The sequence below is a fragment of the Bos taurus genome, chromosome 11 (genome assembly GCF_002263795.3).
Source record: "Bos taurus isolate L1 Dominette 01449 registration number 42190680 breed Hereford chromosome 11, ARS-UCD2.0, whole genome shotgun sequence".
Classification (NCBI taxonomy): Eukaryota; Metazoa; Chordata; class Mammalia; order Artiodactyla; family Bovidae; genus Bos; species Bos taurus.
The window spans coordinates 1899931-1918653 of record NC_037338.1 but is presented as its reverse complement, the minus strand read 5'-3'; the positions used below and the strand labels follow the sequence as shown (position 1 = coordinate 1918653).

At 51.1% G+C, this 18723-nt stretch overlaps 1 protein-coding gene across 1 annotated transcript; it reads right to left on the bottom strand.

The window, feature by feature from the left end:
- Positions 1-372: 372 nt before the first annotated feature.
- LOC617833 (myelin and lymphocyte protein) lies at positions 373-14705 on the bottom strand. The gene is made up of 4 exons (XM_002691127.6): positions 14492-14705; positions 4958-5125; positions 3741-3863; positions 373-971 (listed from the first exon to the last, which is right to left on the bottom strand). Exons 1-4 carry the CDS (start codon positions 14582-14584, stop codon positions 876-878), a joined length of 480 nt encoding a protein of 159 aa, XP_002691173.1. The 5' UTR covers positions 14585-14705; the 3' UTR covers positions 373-875.
- Between the last annotated feature and the right edge of the window lie 4018 nt (positions 14706-18723).

Sequence of the window (18723 nt, the reverse complement as noted above, 5' to 3'; positions counted from 1 at the left end):
CTCCTAATTTACTGCAACATTTTAAAAAATTATTTATTTGGCTGTGCTGGGTCTTAGTTGTGGCATGGGGGATCTGGTTACCTGACCAGGGATTGAAGCTGGGCCCCTGCATTGAGGGCGTGAAGTGTTAGTCACTGGACTACCAGGGAAGTCCCTCCTATAACATTTTAACTGAAGTTTTAAGTAGACTCAGTGAAAGTGGCCTTTCCTGGTACAGTTACTCTGGAATAACAAACAGCTGTCATCTGAACTGCCCTTTGATGCTGCTTCTGAGATTTGGTCTAAGCAAGGATTCCTTAGAAAGAAAGCTGACATGATGGTGTTGCCCACATGGGAGAATAAAAAAAAAAACAAAAAATTACCCCATGAGAGTATTGACCATAAAGACACTTTATAAATTATTTGAAGAGTTTATCATGTTTCTTCCTGCACATCGGTAAATATTTGCTGGGAGAGTTTTATTCTCTATGACAACTAGAATATCCTTGAAGATGTAAGATTTCCTTGAAGACCTAGAAACATGCTGCAAGATGGATACTCAAAAGAGCCCATGGAAAATTGCAATCGATAGTAACAAAGACTCAGTCCAGAGACCAGTGGGGGATCCTTGTTTTGTGGTCTCTCAGATCACAGTCCCCACTTCCCACCCCACCACCCCCTTCAATAGGAAATGACCCTAGAAAGACTTCTCAACTCTTGGAGGCTAAAGGTAGCAAGCCCTTTACCCTGACACGAAGGTACCTGAACAGTCAACATAGCACCCACAAAGAAAGAGAATGTGGCTTTTTGTTTTCTTTTTCCACAATCGAGAGCAATTCTGCAGCCTCAAATGTTATGCTGGAAGGCAGCCTGATGATTGACCATTGTCTGTGTTTTCAGGAATGTTCTCTGTTCCTGTAGGAAACCTTGCATCTGATTAAAGAAAACACGGCGTGGACCATGTACAGCAGTGTGACTATGATTGAAAACACCTGCAACCAAGAAAAATAACCGTTAATGGGGGTGCCTGGTGAGAGGGCAAGTCATGGGCCTTCCAAGCTGGGCTGGCCGCTTGCATGACACTTGGCCCTGAAGTTTGTGGACTGCCATTGTTTCCCATCACTCACACAGTCATCCTTCCTTTCAGAGCCCAGGCGTAGCCCAGAATGCTCTAGGCACTGACTCCAGGTGACCTATTGCATCTCCTGACCTTGGCATGCAAAGTCAACCACTGCCATCACACATCTCCATTTGGTGCCACCCAGTTGGAAATGAGGGCCCTCAGAGACCCCTCCAAAGATACTTGCAGCAAATGTCCCCTGCTCTTCATGGAAAGCTTCCTTCCTGCACACCAGGATGACCGGAGTCCACCAGCTTTGATTCCAGCAGCCTTGGCTCAGAGAATACGACTGCATGGGTTTGCTGGCTCTGGTTAAGGTCTCATTGCTGCCTAGACATCCTCAGACCCCCACCAGAATTTTACACTAAGATCCTGAATTTCACAAGCATAGGCCAGGAAGCCAGGACACAGGAAGCGAGGGACTGGCATTGGGAGGAGGAATTTTGAGCCTTTGCTGAAAGGAGGGGGCTTACTGAGAAAGCTGCTGGGAGCAGAGGCTGAGAAATGTGGCAAACGGTCACACTGTGCCTGGTCAAGGCCCTGGCTTGCCACGTTCTCATCTGGGCACCGTCTATCCTCTCACCCAGCTCGGAGTGGCTGGCCCCAAGGGCTGCCTGCCCACAAGCAAACATCCGCATCTGGCTTGGCTTTGGGTGTGGGGTCAAGAGTTTCCAGCTGCTGGGGTTGAGATGAGGGAGGTACCCGTGGTTTCTCTACTGTGGGGGGTGTAGAAACAGTCGTCTGAAGGTGACGGAGGAGGCGGATGACCCTCCCAAGGGGAGGGAGAGCAGCCCAGGCGCTGCCTCGCTGTAGTTGGGCGCCATCTTGGGAGATGAACTAACATGGGCGAGGCTCCCACTCTGTGGGACAGTTGAGGGGGTCCCAGGGACCATGAGAGGGCCCTGCTTATGGAACTGGGAGCGGCTGGGAGCTGAGGCGAGTGTGTGGCTTCCCCAGGGAAGGGAACAGGCCCCTGGAGGCTAGCAGACAGGCTTCGAGGCCCTCTCCCCGAGACCCCTGCCTCTGGGAGCAGGAAGGGCACCCGCACTAACCCCCTTCCCAGAGCCCAGCGGCGCCCACCCCGTGGGTTTTATTTCAACCTCTGTTCTGTTGTTCACTCGGTGGTGTCCAACTCTGTGATCCCATCGACTGCAGTACGCCAGGCTTCCTTGTCCTTCTGCATCTCCTGTTTGCTCAAGTTCATGTCCACTGAGTCAGTGATGCTATCTAACTATCCCATCCTCTGCTGCCCTCTGATCTACCCTTCCCAAAAGGTGTGAGGAGACACGGCTTTGGCACCTGGGATGGTCATGTTGTGGTCTGTCATCACATTCGACCTCAGGATTTCCTAGAAATCTAAGTAAGGAGTAATGTTTCTTCAACTTTTTCTTGCTTTTTAAACAATGTTCATGGTTAGAAATACATCTGATATGAATTAGCACCCTGATGCAAGCCTATACAAGCACAACTCTGGAAAAGAGTTCTAGGAAACAATACGTTCTCATTCCTTGCCATTCTTTTTTTTTTTTTTTAAATGTATGTATTTTTAATTGGAGGGTAATTGCTTTACAATATTGTGTTGGTTTCTGCCATACATCAACATGAATCAGCTGTAGGTTATACTTATGTCCCCTCTCTCTTGAACTCCTGGTCATTCTGATCCATTTCAGCAACGAGGAAATTAGGCCATGAATTCACAGCCCACTAAGGGGTCTTGTCCCCGCAGTGGGAGGATGTTCCTTTTAGAGCTTAGGGACCTGCAGTCTCACCCCATCTATTGTAATGGGGTGAGGGAGGTTCCAGCCCCTGTTCTACCCATTGCTACCTGGGAAGCCTTGGGAGGAAGTGGTTTAATAGCTCTCTCATCCTCCAGGGAAACAAAAAGGATTGCTGTCTCATTTTATAGGTGAGCAAACTGAGGCTCAGAAGGTGCAAGAGACTTGCAGAAAGAATGAGTGTGAAGTTCACACCCTCTTACTGCACAGGTTCTCAGAGCTGCCAGGAAGGAGACGCCGTGGACAAGAGACAAAGGTCTAATCCCAGAAGCAAACACCCACAGCTGGAGGTCTGGACACGCTGTGCCTGGAGGGGCCTCCCCGCAGCCCCAGAGCCAGGGCCTGGGAGACACTGGCCACTCATTTTCCCATCCCTGGTCTCAACACTGCCCCCGCCCTGACTGTGAGCTTCCCTGGAAGACCCTCAGGGACAGCCTGGAACCCAGGTGGGCAGACTCTCTGCTCACAGTTGTGCTAAGACTGTGGGTAACAGAGTAGTTGGCCTGGACCCCACCTGCATCCTCGGGCTGCTGTGAGGGGAAAATGATTGTTCACAGGAGCTCCGACAGTGCCAGACCCTCATGGTCGCGCCGCCTCCCACATCTGACCCCTCAAAGCCCACCCAGGCTCAGACCCCTGGCCAGCCCGGGCCTGGGCACTGCAGAACTGACTGTGCCCGAGAGGGTCTGGGCGCATCAGTTCCCTCGTCTGGGGCTTTGTTTTTGCAGAAATGAGGAGGAAAGTTTACTTGGTTGAGAATTAAGCGAACTAAGAACCACCAGGGAGGACTCAGGAGCCCTTCTGCTCAGAACCCCCGTCAGTGGGCAGCGGGGGCTGTGAACACTGAGGCTGAACCGAGGACTCACCACAGCGGAGATGTTTTCACTGTAATGTTTGTGTATGTCGTCTTGCAGGCCGATAGTGACCAGAGTTTCCAGGGCAGAGGCGCTGAAGTAGAACAGGGCGGCGAGGCAATGGTAGGCTGTGTCCTGCAGGTCAGAAAGGGCCATCAGAGAGTGACGTGGGCGGCTATGGTCCCGGGGGGCCCCTGAGCCCACCTGTCCCTGCCTGGCCAGGCCCCTGTGTTACCCTCCGTGGTTTCCTTTTACCCCTTCCCCGCCCAACCTCCGCTCCACCCCCAGCCCCTCCTCACAAGGACTGATTCACTAACCAGGGCTGCTCCTCGGTTTGGGAGCAGAGAAAGGACTTTAAAGGAGGAGGGACTTTCACTTGAGATGAGATCTAGTAAGGGCTGGGAGAGGGCCTCTTGGATTGTTGGAAATCGGTTTTGGACATGAGAGGTGTCATGCACGGTCACAGCCCGGAGTTCAGATGTGGTCTTGGTGCCAGTGCAGAGTGAAAAGGTTAGGCCGTGTCCGTGGTTTTGTTTTTCATTTTGGGGGGTAGTCTAGTGGGGCTCCAGGTATAGTTAAAAGGAAAAACGTACTAGAACGGGCTTTGAGTAGTTGTGAATGGAGGGGGTTTCTGAAGTCTAGGCTGGAGGCCTTTGGGAGAGTAAGAGGCCTGGCTGACGGCCCCACCCCGTCCAGGGGAGGGCAGGGCAGGTGGCCCAGGCGTCATTTCCCCCCTTCACGGGCCTCAAGGCAGAATTCACGCGGAAGGGAGATCACAGGCCATCTCTTCCCCTGCCAGGCTCCTCTCTGGTGACCCCACGTTAGAGGCGGGGACGGGAGCCGGGCAGTGAGCACGCCTCACACCGGGCAGCGGGGCCCACGCCCGGCGCCCCGGCCCCTCCCCGGAGGCGAAAGCCAGTCCTGCGGGTGGGGGGAGAGGCCGACCGACCCCTGGCAGGTGCGGGAGGGACAGGGAGGGATGCTGGGCTGCTGGTTTCCAGGAAAGGGGTGATCGCAGAGGAGAAGGCAGAGCAGCCCCCGGAGAACCAGGCAGGGACAGCGTCAGTCAGCCTCCTGCCGCGGGACCCCTGGGCTGCTGTCGCCACTCGGCCTTGGAGGGCGCGTGGGAGACACCCACAGGGCTCCTCACCCCGCACTGGGAAAGCCCGCCTCCCAGGGGACAGCGCCCATCACTACCCCCTGCCCCAGACATGCAGAGCTGGACTCACCAGGGTGATCCAGAAATTCCAGTTCTTATGGGCACCAACAATGTAGAGGAAGAGCAGGAGAGTGGAGACTATGAAGCAGGACACAGACACGAACAGGACCCAGCCCTGGACCAGGGGGACGGGCACCTGGGTCAAGAGGATGAGAATCCACACCAGCCCCCCAAAGGCCTGCAGAGGGAGGGAGATAAGGGTGACGGTCAGACCAGGACGGCCAGGCCCAGCAGTCACACTGGCGAGCCGGGGCTCTTCACAAATGTTAACTCGGTTAATCCTCATACTGAACCATTTGTGAGATGGGCAAACTGAGTCATATACTAGGTAAAAATTTGTTAGCACTAGAAAGGATTTATGCCATCCAGTTTTATCATTAGAAGAGCTATTTCTGAGGTTATATCCTTCCTAATTTTTGGATGGCAGAAAGCAAAGAGGAACTAAAGAGCCTCTTGATGAAGGGAAAAGAGGAGAGTGAAAAAGCTGGCTTAAAACTCAGCATTCAAAAAACTAAGATCATGGCATCCGGTCCCATCACTTCATGGCAAATAGATGGGGAAACAGTGGAAACCGTTGTAGATTTTGTTTTCTTGGGCTCCAAAATCCCATGACTGTGGCTGTGAAATTGAAAGCTGCTTGCTCCTTGGAAGAAAAATTATGACAAACCTGGACAGCGCACTGAAAAGCAGAGACATCACTTTGCTGACAAAGGCCCATATAGTCAAAGCTATGGTTTTCCCAGTCGTCATGTACAGATGTGAGAGCTAGACCATAAAGAAGGCTGAGTGCCAAACAGTTGATGCTTTTGAATTGTGGTGCTGGAGAATACTCTTGAGAATCTCTTGGACTGCAAGGAGATCAAACCAGTCAATCCTAAAGGAAATCAGCCCTGAATACTCACTGGAACTGGACTGATGCTGAAGCACTAATATTTTAGCTGCTGCTGCTGCTAAGTCACTTCAGTCGTGTCCGACTCTGTGCGACCCCATAGACGGCGGCCCACCAGGCTCCCCCATCCCTGGGATTCTCCAGGCAAGAACACTGGAGTGGGTTGCCATTTCCTTCTTCAATGCATGAAACTGAAGTCGCTCAGTCGTGTCGGACTCTTCACGACCCCATGGACTGCAGCCTACCTGATGCAAAGAGCTAACTCATTGGAAAAGACCCTGATTCTGGAAAGATTGAAGGCAGGAGGAGAAGAGGATGACAGAGGATGAGATGGTTGGATGGCATCATTGACTCAACGGACGTGAGTTTGAGCAAACTCTGGGAGATGGTGAAGGACAGGGAAACCTGGCGTGTCGCACTCCATAGGGTCACAGAATCGGACATGACCGAGCAACTGAATTACAGCAAGTATTTTTAATATAAAAATATCCTTTCTTTTATAAAATGGTAGGGACTAGTTGATCCTTTTGGTCTTTACTTTGCAAAATGAATTAGCTACACTATGTTATTAGCATTAAAAAAAATTGGCCCCTAAATGACCAAGTCCAGGAAGCACTCTATCTACTGGAGGTGTGGCAGGAGTGGGAAGGACCCAAGAGGGCCTGGTCTTGGATGACCTAGGGCAGGCATGAGAGAAGTGCTCTTTTCCTTGTCGTTATCCAGAAGACACTCTGCTTGGTGTCCTCAGGGTCAGGGAGTTCCAGGAGCGTAAGGACAGATGTAGAGGTCATGACCTCAGATCCTCAAAGCCAAGGGCTTGTAGACAGGCTTGCCCTCGTTTGGATGGACCTTCTTCCCTCCCTGTGCCCACTGGCTTTACCCAGCAGGATACAGAGATCGAATAAGGAGGTTTCATGAAAAATATGAATGTCAGCCATAAGAGACAAAAAAAAAAAAAAAAATCCTTGGACGCTTAGATCAGACAGGAGTGGGTTCTGTGCAAGAAAAACAGATCTGATGGGAGGCACCCAGGGGGCCGGCAGCGCGGCAAGCTCACAGCAGTGCGCGTGCAGCAGTGAGCAGAGCGCCTCAGCCAACAGCGCTGCTCTGCAGGGCCTCAGGCTCTCTCTTTGGGAAGGGTGTGGGTGTCAGTTTTACCCTTCTTCCCTTGTGGTCGAGGATTCTCTTCTGATTCATACACATTGGCCAGGTAGGAGATAAATGCCAGTCCCTTTCCTGTGGACGCATCCTGAGAACTAGTGTCTCAGGGAGCCCAGTGTGTGCCAGGGACATGGGCAGAGTCATGCATCAGACAGGGGGCAGACCCCAAGACTGGCCTGCAGTACAGGAAAGGTGCTCTCAGAGTGGGCTTCCAGGTCAGCTGGGTATGAAGGACTTAGCCGCACGGGCACCCACACCGGGGCACCGTGAATGGAGACCACTGAGGGGCTGGTCTGTCTTAGGGAAGAGTCCTAAGATGTAAGAGTGGTTGGGTGGGCCCCTTCAGGCCAGGTCCCTCGACCCACAGTGTCTGGCTTATCAGCAGGCAGCTGGAGGGCATGATGGAGGCTCTGGGAGACTGCGGGCAAGGTTTAGTGCCAGCAGGTGCCCTCGCCCTGAAACAGGGCCCTGCCAGACGCTGATAAACTGACACGATGACAAATCATGTTTGAAAAGTTTAACCAGGCCCCGTAGCAACTGCTCCTCTGCCTTATGGCAGATACGGCAATTTGCTACTAATACACGCTCAGAGTTCACAAAGCTTTCCCCAGGGTCCTGGCACCGTGCTGGTGCCACCCAAAGGCACAAGACAGGAGGGGCAGCCACAGCATCCTCTTCTCCTTGGTCACCCCCCTGGTCAGGCTGGCCAGAGCGGCTCCTGGCAGAGGACATGCCCACTTCTGCCCTCCGTTTCCCCTCTATGGGGAGGAGAGTCTGTGGGACGCCCTATTGAGATAGGTTATCTGTGTGGTACTTGACCCAGAGACAAGTTGAATGTTCCCTCAACAGCCTCACCCGCCCCCAAATCTACTCAGCGTCCTGCCTGAGAAGGGCATCTAAAGAAAAGGTGGTGTGGGTCACCCACACTGCCCCTGCCCCTGCCCGCTTGCCCCCTTTCAGCACACACTAGCCAGGTGATCTCAGACCATGCATTTGAGGTGTTACTAAATTAATCATTGCACCTGATTGCTACCGAGCAGTAACTGTGTGTATCACTCGTCTTAAGAGCTTTGTGTATATGACATTCACTTATTCCTCACAGCATCCCACAGGTTTATACTGCCATGTCCCCATTTTATTGATATGAAAACTGAGGCACAGTTGCCCGCTCACATCCCCACAGCTGCTAAGTGCCGGCTTCGACAGGCTGGCTGTGGAGCCCAGGTCAGGACCTCTGTGTGTGTGTGTGACAGTTACACAAGCTGACGCAAGAGCAGTTCACCATGACACTGCCCTCGTGTGTAGGGTCGGCTTTAGAAGTGGCCAGGAGAAGAGTCACACTGGTGGAGAGGAGACTGCCCCACGAGAGGAGCCTTGCTCCTGCTGCCAGCTGTCCTTCGGCCCTGGGGCTGGTGAACTGCAGCGGAAGTGCCCCTCCCCCACCCTCCCCAGGTTCAGCATGCTCTGTTCTGTGACCCCACTTCTGGCAACAGCTGTGTGGTGTGTGTGGCTCAGAGAGATGGGCTTACACCACCGGGTCGTGCCTGTCTCCCTCTTCCTGTGACGGCCCCGCAGCCTTCAGAGGTCAGGAGCTCCAGGGTAGGGGTGCAGGCCCGGGGAGAGCTGCCATGCCTCACCCAAGATACCACTCTTCCCTGCTCCTGGGTAGTTTCCTGGTCTTGCGGGGGGAGTGGTGTCCACCCTGCTGACCTGGAGGCTGAAGGTCTGGCATCTGCAACTCCCAGGCTATTGGGAGGTCAGGTATGGGAATATGGACTGGGAGTAAGCAACAACTTACTGGACCACAGATTTAAAAAATGGATCAAGCCTTTCACACCCGTTGGACTAGCAGAAAATTACAAAGTCTGACTCTGCCAAGTGAGGCAAGGTCTGGGAACAATGGAGACTTTGATAAGCTGCTGGTGGGAGTCAGGACGGTTATACAATATGGGAACCTTCTTTCTAAAAGAATGCAAAGCAAGCCAGAGTCCTGGAAACAGTCTGCGCAAGCAGGGGTCCTGAGCTTAATTAATATTTATTAGCTTCCTGGTAACTCCACTCCTGGGCTGTGTAAGGGGGAATAACCCTTTTGGACAGTGATGTGCTAACATCTGGGAACAGGAGGACGTGCAACCCCTTTGACCCAGTGTGTGTGTTCCTGAAAGAAATGCCCAACATCCAAGTAAAGGGAATACATGAATGTTCTTTGGCAGTGCCGTCTGCAATATCAAAATGAAGCAGATTGGAAATCGCCCAAATGCCCATCAACAGAAGATGGATAAAGAGTGTCAACATGTATAAACCGCAGAATAAGGCTGCATGAAAAGCCTGTTGCAGAAGGATATGTACAGGGCAACAAAACTTTCATAAAGTGAGAAAACATAAAACCACACCACGTGTAGTCAGAGGTAGTTAGGGGTGCAGTCAAGTTTTAACCTTGAACACACATTCAGCCCAGGGGTGGTTCTGTAGCTGGAAGAAGAGACAGTAATAAGCAGAGTATCCAGGGGGCTTACATGTCGTCTGAAAGTTCTATTTCCTTAATACTGAGAGGAACATTAAGATGTGACAAAACTGAGCGATAATTACAAGGGTTTTCATTAAAGTATTATACATAGTACAGTGTCCATCACTAGGTCGTGTCCGACTCTTTGCAGCCCCACGGACAGCAGCCCGCCAGGCTTCTCTTTCCATGGAATTCTCCAGGCAAGAATACTGGAGTGGGTTACCATTTCCTTCTCCAAAATTATTATATATACTTTTCTATAATATTTGAAATAGTTCTTAATTTTAAGAAGCTGAAGTGGAGGGACTTCCCTGGTGGCTCAGTGGTAAAGAACCACCTGCCAATACAGGAGAGGCAGGTTTGATCCCTGGTCTGGGAAGATCCCTCGTGGCTCGGAGCACTTAAGTCCGTGGGCCACTTCTGAGCCTGTGCTCTGGAGCCCATGTGGCTGAGGCCCGTGTGCCCTCGAGCCTGAGCGCTGCAAGGAGAGAAGTCACTGTGAAGAGGCACCCACACATCACAGTGGGAGTCGGCCCACTCCCATAACTAGAGAGAAGCCCGCACAGCAACGATGGCCCTGCACAGCCCAAATAAATAAATTATTCTTCTTATTATTTTTAGATTCACTTTATTTATTTTTTTGGAGGCTAATTACAATATTGTATCGGTTTTGCCATACACTGACATGAATCCGCCATGGGTGTACATGTGTTCCCCATCCTGAATCCCCCTCCCTCCTCCCTCCCCATCCCATCCCTCTGGGTTATCCCAGTGCACCAGCGCCGAGCACCCTGTCTCATGCATCGAACCTGGAAAAAACAAACTGACGTGGAATTGGCACAACAGGAAGTGAACCGTTTCACCTTGACCAGTTCGGTGGTGTTTAATGCATTCAGGACGTTGTGCAGTCCACCATCTCTAACTCCAAAACACTGTATCATCCCAAAAGGAAGCACCATGCCCAGTAAACCGCTCCCTGTTTCGCTCTCTTCTCAGGCCCTAGTAAACCACTGGTTTGTGTTCTGTGTCCATAACCTTATCTCTTCTGTGCCTTTCATATAAATGGGATCCTACACCACGTGACCTTTTGTGTCTGGCTTCTCAGCACAGCAGTTTCACACTCATTAACTCTATAGTATGGATCGGTGCTCCATTCCTTTCTAAGGCTGAGTAATAGTCCATTGCACGGAAGGTCACAATTTCTTTATTAATTCACCCACTGATGGGACATTTGGGCTATTTCTCCCTGTTAATTACTGTGAATGGAGCTGCTATAAACATGCATGTTTATGTACCTATTCAGGTCTCTGTATTCAATTCTTTTGGTCATAAATCTAGGAATTGCTGGGTCATGTGGTAATTATTATTATGTTTTAAAATTTTTAATTAAAAATTTTAATTTTATCTTGGAGGATGGGTGATTAACAAAGTTGTGTTTGTTTCGAGTGCGCAGCAAAGTGATTCATCTGTACATACACACACACCTATTCTTTCTCAAACTCTTTTCCAATTTAGGTTATTAAGTAATATTGAGCAGAGTCTCCTGTGCTATACAGTAGGTCCTTGTTGGTTATCTGTTTACAACATAGCAGCATGTACATGTCAATCCCAAACTTCCAATCTATCCCTGCCCCCCACCCTTCCCCCGGGTAGCCGTTAATTTATTCTCTGTGAGTCTGTTTCTGTTATAAATAAGTTCACTTGTATAATTTTTAAAAGATTTGCATATAAGCAATATCATATGATGTCTGACTTATTTCATAGTATGATCATCTCCAGGCCCACTGATGTTGCTGCAACTGGCATTATTTCATTCTTTTAAATGGCTGAGTAATATTCCATTGCATGTATGTGCCACATATTCTTTATCTATTCATCTGTCAATAGACATTTAGATTGCTTTCATTTCTTGGCTATTTTAAACTGTGCTGCAAAGAACACTGGGGTGGATATTTCCTTTCAGACCATGTTTTTCTCCAGATATATGCCCAGGAGTGGGATTGCAGTATCATACGGTAGCTTTATTTTAGTTTTTTAAGGAATTTCCATACTACCGTTCTCTACAGTGGTTGTACCAATTTACATTTGCACCAACAGTGTAGGAGGTGTTTCCTTCTCTCCACACCCTCTCCATTATTGTCGTAGATTTTTGTGGTGATGGCTGGTAATTATTTCTGAGGAATTACCAAACTGTATTTCATAGCAGGTGAACAAATTTACATTCCCACCAGCAATGTCTGCTAAGTCGCTTCAGTCGTGTCGGACTCTGTGTGACCCCATAGACAGCAGCCCACCAGGTTCCCCCGTCCCTGGGATTCTCTAGGCAAGAACACTGGAGTGGGTTGCCATTTCCTTCTCCAATACCAGCAATGTCTGAGGGTCCCAATTTCTCCACATCCTAGCCAGTACTTATTTTCCAGTTTTTTGATAACAGTAGTCCTAATTTCACGTGAAGTAGAGCTCATTGTGTTTTTAAGATAGTTTACTTATTTATTTTCTTTTCATTGCTGTGCAGGCTTTTCTCTAGCTGTGGAGCGCGGCTCCTCTCTGGTTGCAGTGCGCGGGCTTCTCATTGCAGTGGTTTCTCTAGGTGAGGAGCGCAGGCTCCACGGCCTGCAGGCTCAGTAGCTGTCGCACACCGGGTCAGTAGTCACTGTGGCTTTGATTTCATTTTCCTAGTGATTAATGATGATGGATATCTTTCCACGTGCTTATTGACCATTTGCATGTCTTCTTTGGAGTACTGTGCATTCAAGTCCTTTGTCCATTTTCTTAATTGGGTTGTATATGTTTTGTTGTTGAAACAGTTCATAATTTAAAAAACATAAACATCCCTCCCAGATTGGCCAGCTCCTTCTTAGGCCCTTTAGTTCTCTACTCTTTCCACACATCAAAACACGTACAGCTTTGTATGTGTACAACTTGTACAGATGAAAATATAAAGAACGGGCATCTGCTTTCTTTTCTGCCCTCCCAGGCACCCTATGAGCCCATCCTCAATTCAAGGAGGAAGTAAAAAATTTAGGATGACACTGAGGCACCAGGGCCCTCTGGAAGTGGGAGGGGTGTGATCCGGTAAGCAGGGGTTAATGGGGTAGAGAAACAAATGACTTCTAAGACAGGTGTGAGACAGGTATTTGGGGCAAAGGAGACATTTTTCTTAGAAGCCGCTACTATCTGCAGGCATCAAAATGATGCATTTCAGGTAGTCCATAGATCTGAGATTTCCTACACCTGGTTTTCTACTTTTGTTGATTTAGGGGGATCCTCCTCATCACCCAGGACTCCCCCCAGCAGGCTGGGCTCATCCTTCACTCTGGCACTCCATCCACTAAGCTGTGATGACAGAGGAGGCAGAGGGCGCTGGGAGGCTGTCCCTTCTGTGGCGCCAGGATCCCCCTACCCCCAGCACACACGCCTGCTGCCACCTGAGCCAGACCTTGTCTGCGCAAGTGGAGGAGGGTGCACCAGAGTCTCCTGCATGAAGCCCAACTAACACACTCTCTCGTGACTCTTGTTATAATGCTCCCCAAACAGTTACAAAGGCAGAGCAAGCCACTCATCAGGGCAACCTACGAGACACTAGCAAGTCCTTTTGTTGCTTAAAAAATCTCTCTGCCCCACCACACCTCACTTTTAGCCAGCATCTCTTTTGGTCACAAAACTTGCCTTTGTAAATACAGTAGGCTCTGAAGGAACTACTCATTCACTACTTATTCCCTGGTCTTAGGTTCTACAGGATCATTTCCAGAAACCCAGCCTTGAGCAAACACAGGCTCAGTGCTGACTGGAAGCAGAGATGAGTGGTCTGGGAAGGAACATTCTAGTGGATGCCAGTCCTTTCCACTCTGGGCCCGAGTGTCCCCACCTACAAATGGTGTGGCTAGGTCCAGAGGTGTCCAGGGCTTCTCCTAGATGTCAGCTCCTCCACAGGGGTGCGACCAGGCTACCTTGACCCCTTCTGCCATCTCCCCCAACCCTCCAGGGAAGACAGAACCTGCTCCCTTTGCTGTTCACATCTCCTTGACAATCAGGAGACAAGAAGCTGGGGTCCCGTTTCTAAACAGGTCTGGACGTTTTCTTTTCCAACGGACTCTCCAGGCGGCCATTTATGCGGTGGGGCTGCAGGGAAATGAGTCTCGCGGCTTCTGGCGTTAAAGCCACAGAAGGAATACAGCCTGCCTGCCACCCCTCCACCGCCTTTAGGCGAGGCCCTGGGAAGTTTAGCCTGAGTCCCACAGGGAGCACTTCACAGGAGCCCAGAGGAAGAAGCGCTTTCCCGCAGCCTCGGGTTGAGGCTGTGCCGCTCCAGTGTAAGGAAGGACCAACTGCAGGGGAAGGAGTCCTTGGATGCTCAAGGTCAGCCAAGTCAGGGCCCGGCTCTCACAGGCCCCTCTCCCTCCCTCCATCCTTCACACTGGGTACAATGACTGTGGCGAGCAAACGACGGCTGGTTTTATCATTTCCAGATTGCCAAAATTTCGTTCACTCTCCAGAAACGTCCAAGAGAAAATAATCCGGATTCGGTTCCTCCTGCAACACCAACCCTATCTCCACACCGCTTTCGGTAATACTTAATCTTTCTTTTGCCGATTTTTATATTTTTTAAACAAATTCCTGACCATGGAGAGAGCTGGGCGCCTCTACAAGGATGTCGATCGCCAAGAAGCCCATGGGAAGCAAGTTAGGAGCGCAGCTTTGGTACCTGCGCGCTGCCGGTGGAACCCGGCCAGCTTTCCGACCACTGAGCCCTGTGAGTTTGGTTTCTCCACCTAAGCCCCGGTGACAGTCTCCCCGTCGTCGCGGGCTAGAAGGGGCCAGAAGACTGCATGTGGCGGTGGGGAAGAGACAGTCCTCACCCTCCTTCTCTACCCCACCCAGTGCTCCCGGACCAGGGCCGCTCTGGGACGGGCGGGCGGGGAGAGCGCGCGCGGCACTGCCCATCCCATCCCGTCCCAGCCCGCCCTCCCTGGTCCTCAGCGACTCACAAACTCGAAGATGAAGAGCAGGTCGGGGAAGGTGGTGAAGACCGCGGAACCCCTGGGCAGCCTGCGGCCGCCCGAAGCCGTTCCGGTGGCCATGCGGGCGCGCGGGTGTCCGCCTCGGAATCAGAGGCGCGCGTCTCTGGCTCCGCGCTGACCGAGCACTTGCTCGGGGAGCCCGGTGAGCCGGATGCACCCGCGAGGGTTGAGGCCGGGATTTAGGGGCCAAGGAAAGAGGAGCCCCAGGCCGCTGCCGGTGGGGCCCTGCCACCGCCCTAGACCGTCGGGCTTCGCCCTGAACCACCCGGGAGTAGGGGCGGGGACTTGGCTCCAGCGTCCCAGGTCTGCGCTCCACCTCCAAACCCGAGCCTAACAAAACCACTTGGCTAGGCGCTTCGCACACTTTGGGTCTTAGCAAGTGATGATCACCATCACTTAAGAATGATCTCTGTCAAAAACCAGCACTCAAAACTCCTTGTCTTCGCACTCCTCCGGTCACCATTGCTCCAGCTGTTCTTAAGGTGGACTTCTTTCGTCTTTCTGCTGGGTGAGTTAGTATTTGTGACCTCTGGTGCCAGGCTCCAGGAGGGGCCAGTTCCCAGTCCTGCCCACAGCTGCAGGGACGGTGCTGAGACTCGCTCTGGCTTCCCATCCCCTTTCCCTGAGCCCTAGGAGCCAGCACTGGGAACCCTGACCCCCTGGTCCCCGCACTCCGTGCTGGAGCTGCTGAGCGATGGATTAAAGGCAGTCACAGTGGCCTTGAACCTTGGAGCTGGGAGGGAGCCAGCACTGCCCAGTGCTTGCTAAGTGCCTAGCACCCCATAGGTTCTTTGTTCACATGACCTCATTTGATGCTGGGAGGAGAGTGCAGGGAGACCCAAGAGCACCCACCAGCCCAGCCTGGCTTGGGCTCGGGGTCCAGGGAACTTGTGGAAGGGACCCTTGAGTGAGCAGTGGTTAACTGGAGGGAGGAGGCAGCCTTCCCTACAGAGGAGCAGCAGTCACTGGCCCTGGAGGATGGTCAGGCCTTGTTCCTTACACTGGGAAGCTGCCGGATAGATATGGGAATCCCCTGAGGGGGTCAGAGCCACTCTGCTGGGGGAGCAGGGGAAAGAGCCGAGGCATCCAGGGCAGAAGGAAGCAGGCACAGAGGGGTTCTGCGAGAGGACAAGGAGGAGAGCCTGAGCGAGAAGAGGGGGGCAAGGTGTGCCTGGAGAGTCCTGGAGGCTGGAAAGGGTCTGATCTCTGTGGGGAGCAGAGTGGCTCCTGGGGCAGAGCTGGAAAGGCCAAGGGCAGGCTGGGCTCAGGAGGAAAGAGGCGAAATTTTGTATATGTTGTTGTTGTTCAGTCACTAAGTTGTGTCCAACTCTGCGACTCCAGAGACTGCAGCACGCCAGGCCTCCCTGTCCCTCACCATCTCCCAGAGATTGCCAAGTTCTTGTCCATTGAATAGGTGATGCTATCCAACCATCTCGTCTTCTGTCGCTCTCTTGTATGTTAATGAGCCTCATCATAGAATCAGAACTTTAAAAATTGGTGTTAGCTGCCTTGAAGACAAACCTGCTAAAGAAACACAGGCCATGGCGGTTTGAATTCTGGATGTAGAAAAAGAAAAACTCAAGAGTTTTTTCCTCTTCTCATTTAAGATTAAAAATACTTCCCCTTCTTTTGTCTTTTTAAAGTAACTACGTCAAACTAAATAGTATAAGGCGTATCTCAACTTAGTCTTGTCCCCCTAATTCAGCCCTGAGACTAATGTGACTCAATCTCCCTGTCCCAAAGAGGGGCGGGACCCTGCTGCTCTGCAGCAGAATTTGCCACGTGCCCATCAAGTTGCACCTGGAATCTGACCCAAATCAAAGGCTGATCTGAGCTCACCAGGTAGCGCTAGTGGTAAAGAACCCGCCTGCCAGGGCAGGAGACACAGGAGATGAGGATTCGATTCCTGGGTTGGAAAGTTCCTCTGGAGAAGTGGCAACCCACTCCAGTATTCTTGCCTGGGAAATTCCATGGCCAGAGGAGCCTGGTGGGCTATAGTCCATAGGGTTGTAAAGGGTGGGATTGAAGCGACTGAAGCAACTTATCACCCAGTGCATGGAGCACCATGCACCCAAAGGATGATCTGTGTACATCACCACTGCCTCACTTTGAACTCTTAAAAGGGGTGGGTCCTCATGGCCTTGCAATCCCAGGGAAGGAAACAGTTTCAAAAAGGAACTAGAATTTTCATCAGCAAATAACATCTCTCAGCCCAGGAGAAACCCATCCTTGGTGGGATCGTTCCTCCCTGGATCACCCCATTGTGCATACAATATCATCATCTGGTACCTTGTCAGGATGTGAACTGAGGACCACACCCCCCTACCCCGGCCCTTAGGGGGCCAGTGGGCTTACTCTTCCCTTCCTCTCCCCACCTCAGTCCCCCACCCAGCCCTCTGTGGACGTTCCACCCTTGGGTGGCCTGCTGGGACTGTGGGGTGAATGAGGTCTATCCAGCTCAGAAGTAGGTACAGAGGCAGCAGCCCCTTTGGGCTCAGTCTGGCGTCAACTGTGGTCACTGGGGTTCTGAGCAGCTGCCTTCAGCCCAGAAGGTTCTATTTCTCCCCCATGAAAAGCTCAGGCCTCAGGTCCAGCATCTCCTGCTCAGAGGGCCTGGGTTCTCTCCTCCTCCGCCCTCCTGCATCCAGCTAGTGTCTGAGTCCTGGCCCATGGAGGCGGTGAGGGCAAGCATGACCACCCTCCCCTCTCCTAACCCCTGGGCTCCCCACCCCCACCTTCTCACTCTTTTCCTGCCCCCCCCCCACATCTGCAGGAGCCCCTCCCTGCCCCAGGCCCCTCCTCCAAACCAGCCCAGGCCCCGCCCAGTCACCGACTCTCGGTCCCTCTCTGGACCTCTCTTGTAGTTCATGCAACAGCTGTACATCCGTCTTCCCATGACATGTGTGGGAGTGCGTGTACCTAGTCGTGCACACAGTGAGGGGCCCTCTTTGCTCAGGTGATTCCCTGGGCTCACTATTCTGCATACCTTCTCTCATTACTTGCTCTACGACTCTACTTGGAACACATTTTTAATTGTGGTGGAATACACGTAGGGCTCACCACGTCCACCACTTTCACTGTACAGCTCAGCGCGGTCCATTCGCGCTGCTGGCAGCCGTCAGCCCCATCCATGCCTGTACTCTCTTCCTCTTGCGAAAGTGCATCCCTTACCTCCTAAGCAGTAAATCCCCATCCTCTCCCCTCAGTCCTGGCAATCACTGTTGTATTTACTGTTTCTAACTTTGATTATTCTAAGTACGTCATACAAGTTGAATCAGGCAATATGTATCCCTGTCCATTGGACTTCTGTCCCTTTGCATAATGTCCTTTAGGGTCATTTTTGCTATTACTGGTATTAGAATTTCCTTCCTTTTTAAGACTGAATAATACTTCATCGTACATACAGACCACCTTTTCCTTGTCTGCTTATCTTGAGACGGAGACGTCAGTTGTGCCCTGAATAGTGCGGCTACAAACGTGGGGGTGCAAATACTTCTGTGAGACCCTGATTTCAATTCTCTTAGGAATATACCGAGAAGAGAACTTGCCAGGCTGTACGGTCATTCTAATTTTAATTGTTTCAAGAACCCACCGTATTGTTTTCCATAGCAGCTGAACTACTTTACAATCCCATCTACAATGTGTAAGGGTTTAAATTTCTCCACATCTTTGCCAACACTTTATTTTCTGCTTTTTAAAATATTAGCCACTCTAATGAATGTGAGGTGCTCTCTTTTCATAATTTTCATTTGCATTTTCCTAATGAAAATTATACTGAGCATCTTTTTATGTGCTTATTAGCCATTTATACATCTCCTTGGATAATGTCTATTCAAATCCTTTGTTCTTTTTCTTTTTTTGGCTGCTCTGCATGGTAGGTGGGATCTTAGTTCCCCAATCAGGGATTAGATCCACATCCCCTGCAGTGGAAGTGCAGAGTCTTAACCACTGGACCACCAGGGAAGTCTCTCTGTTCATTTTTGAATCAACTTGTTTGCTTTTTCATAGTCAAGTTTCCACAGGCCTGTCATTTATATGATTTGCAGACATTTCCCACTGTTCTTTAGGTTGCCTTTGGACTCTGTGGATAGAGTTGCTTGATGAACAAATATGAGAAACTTTCATGAAGTCCAATTTGTGTGTTATTTTTCTTTTAATACTTGTGCCTTTGGTGTCATATCTAACACATCATTGCCAAA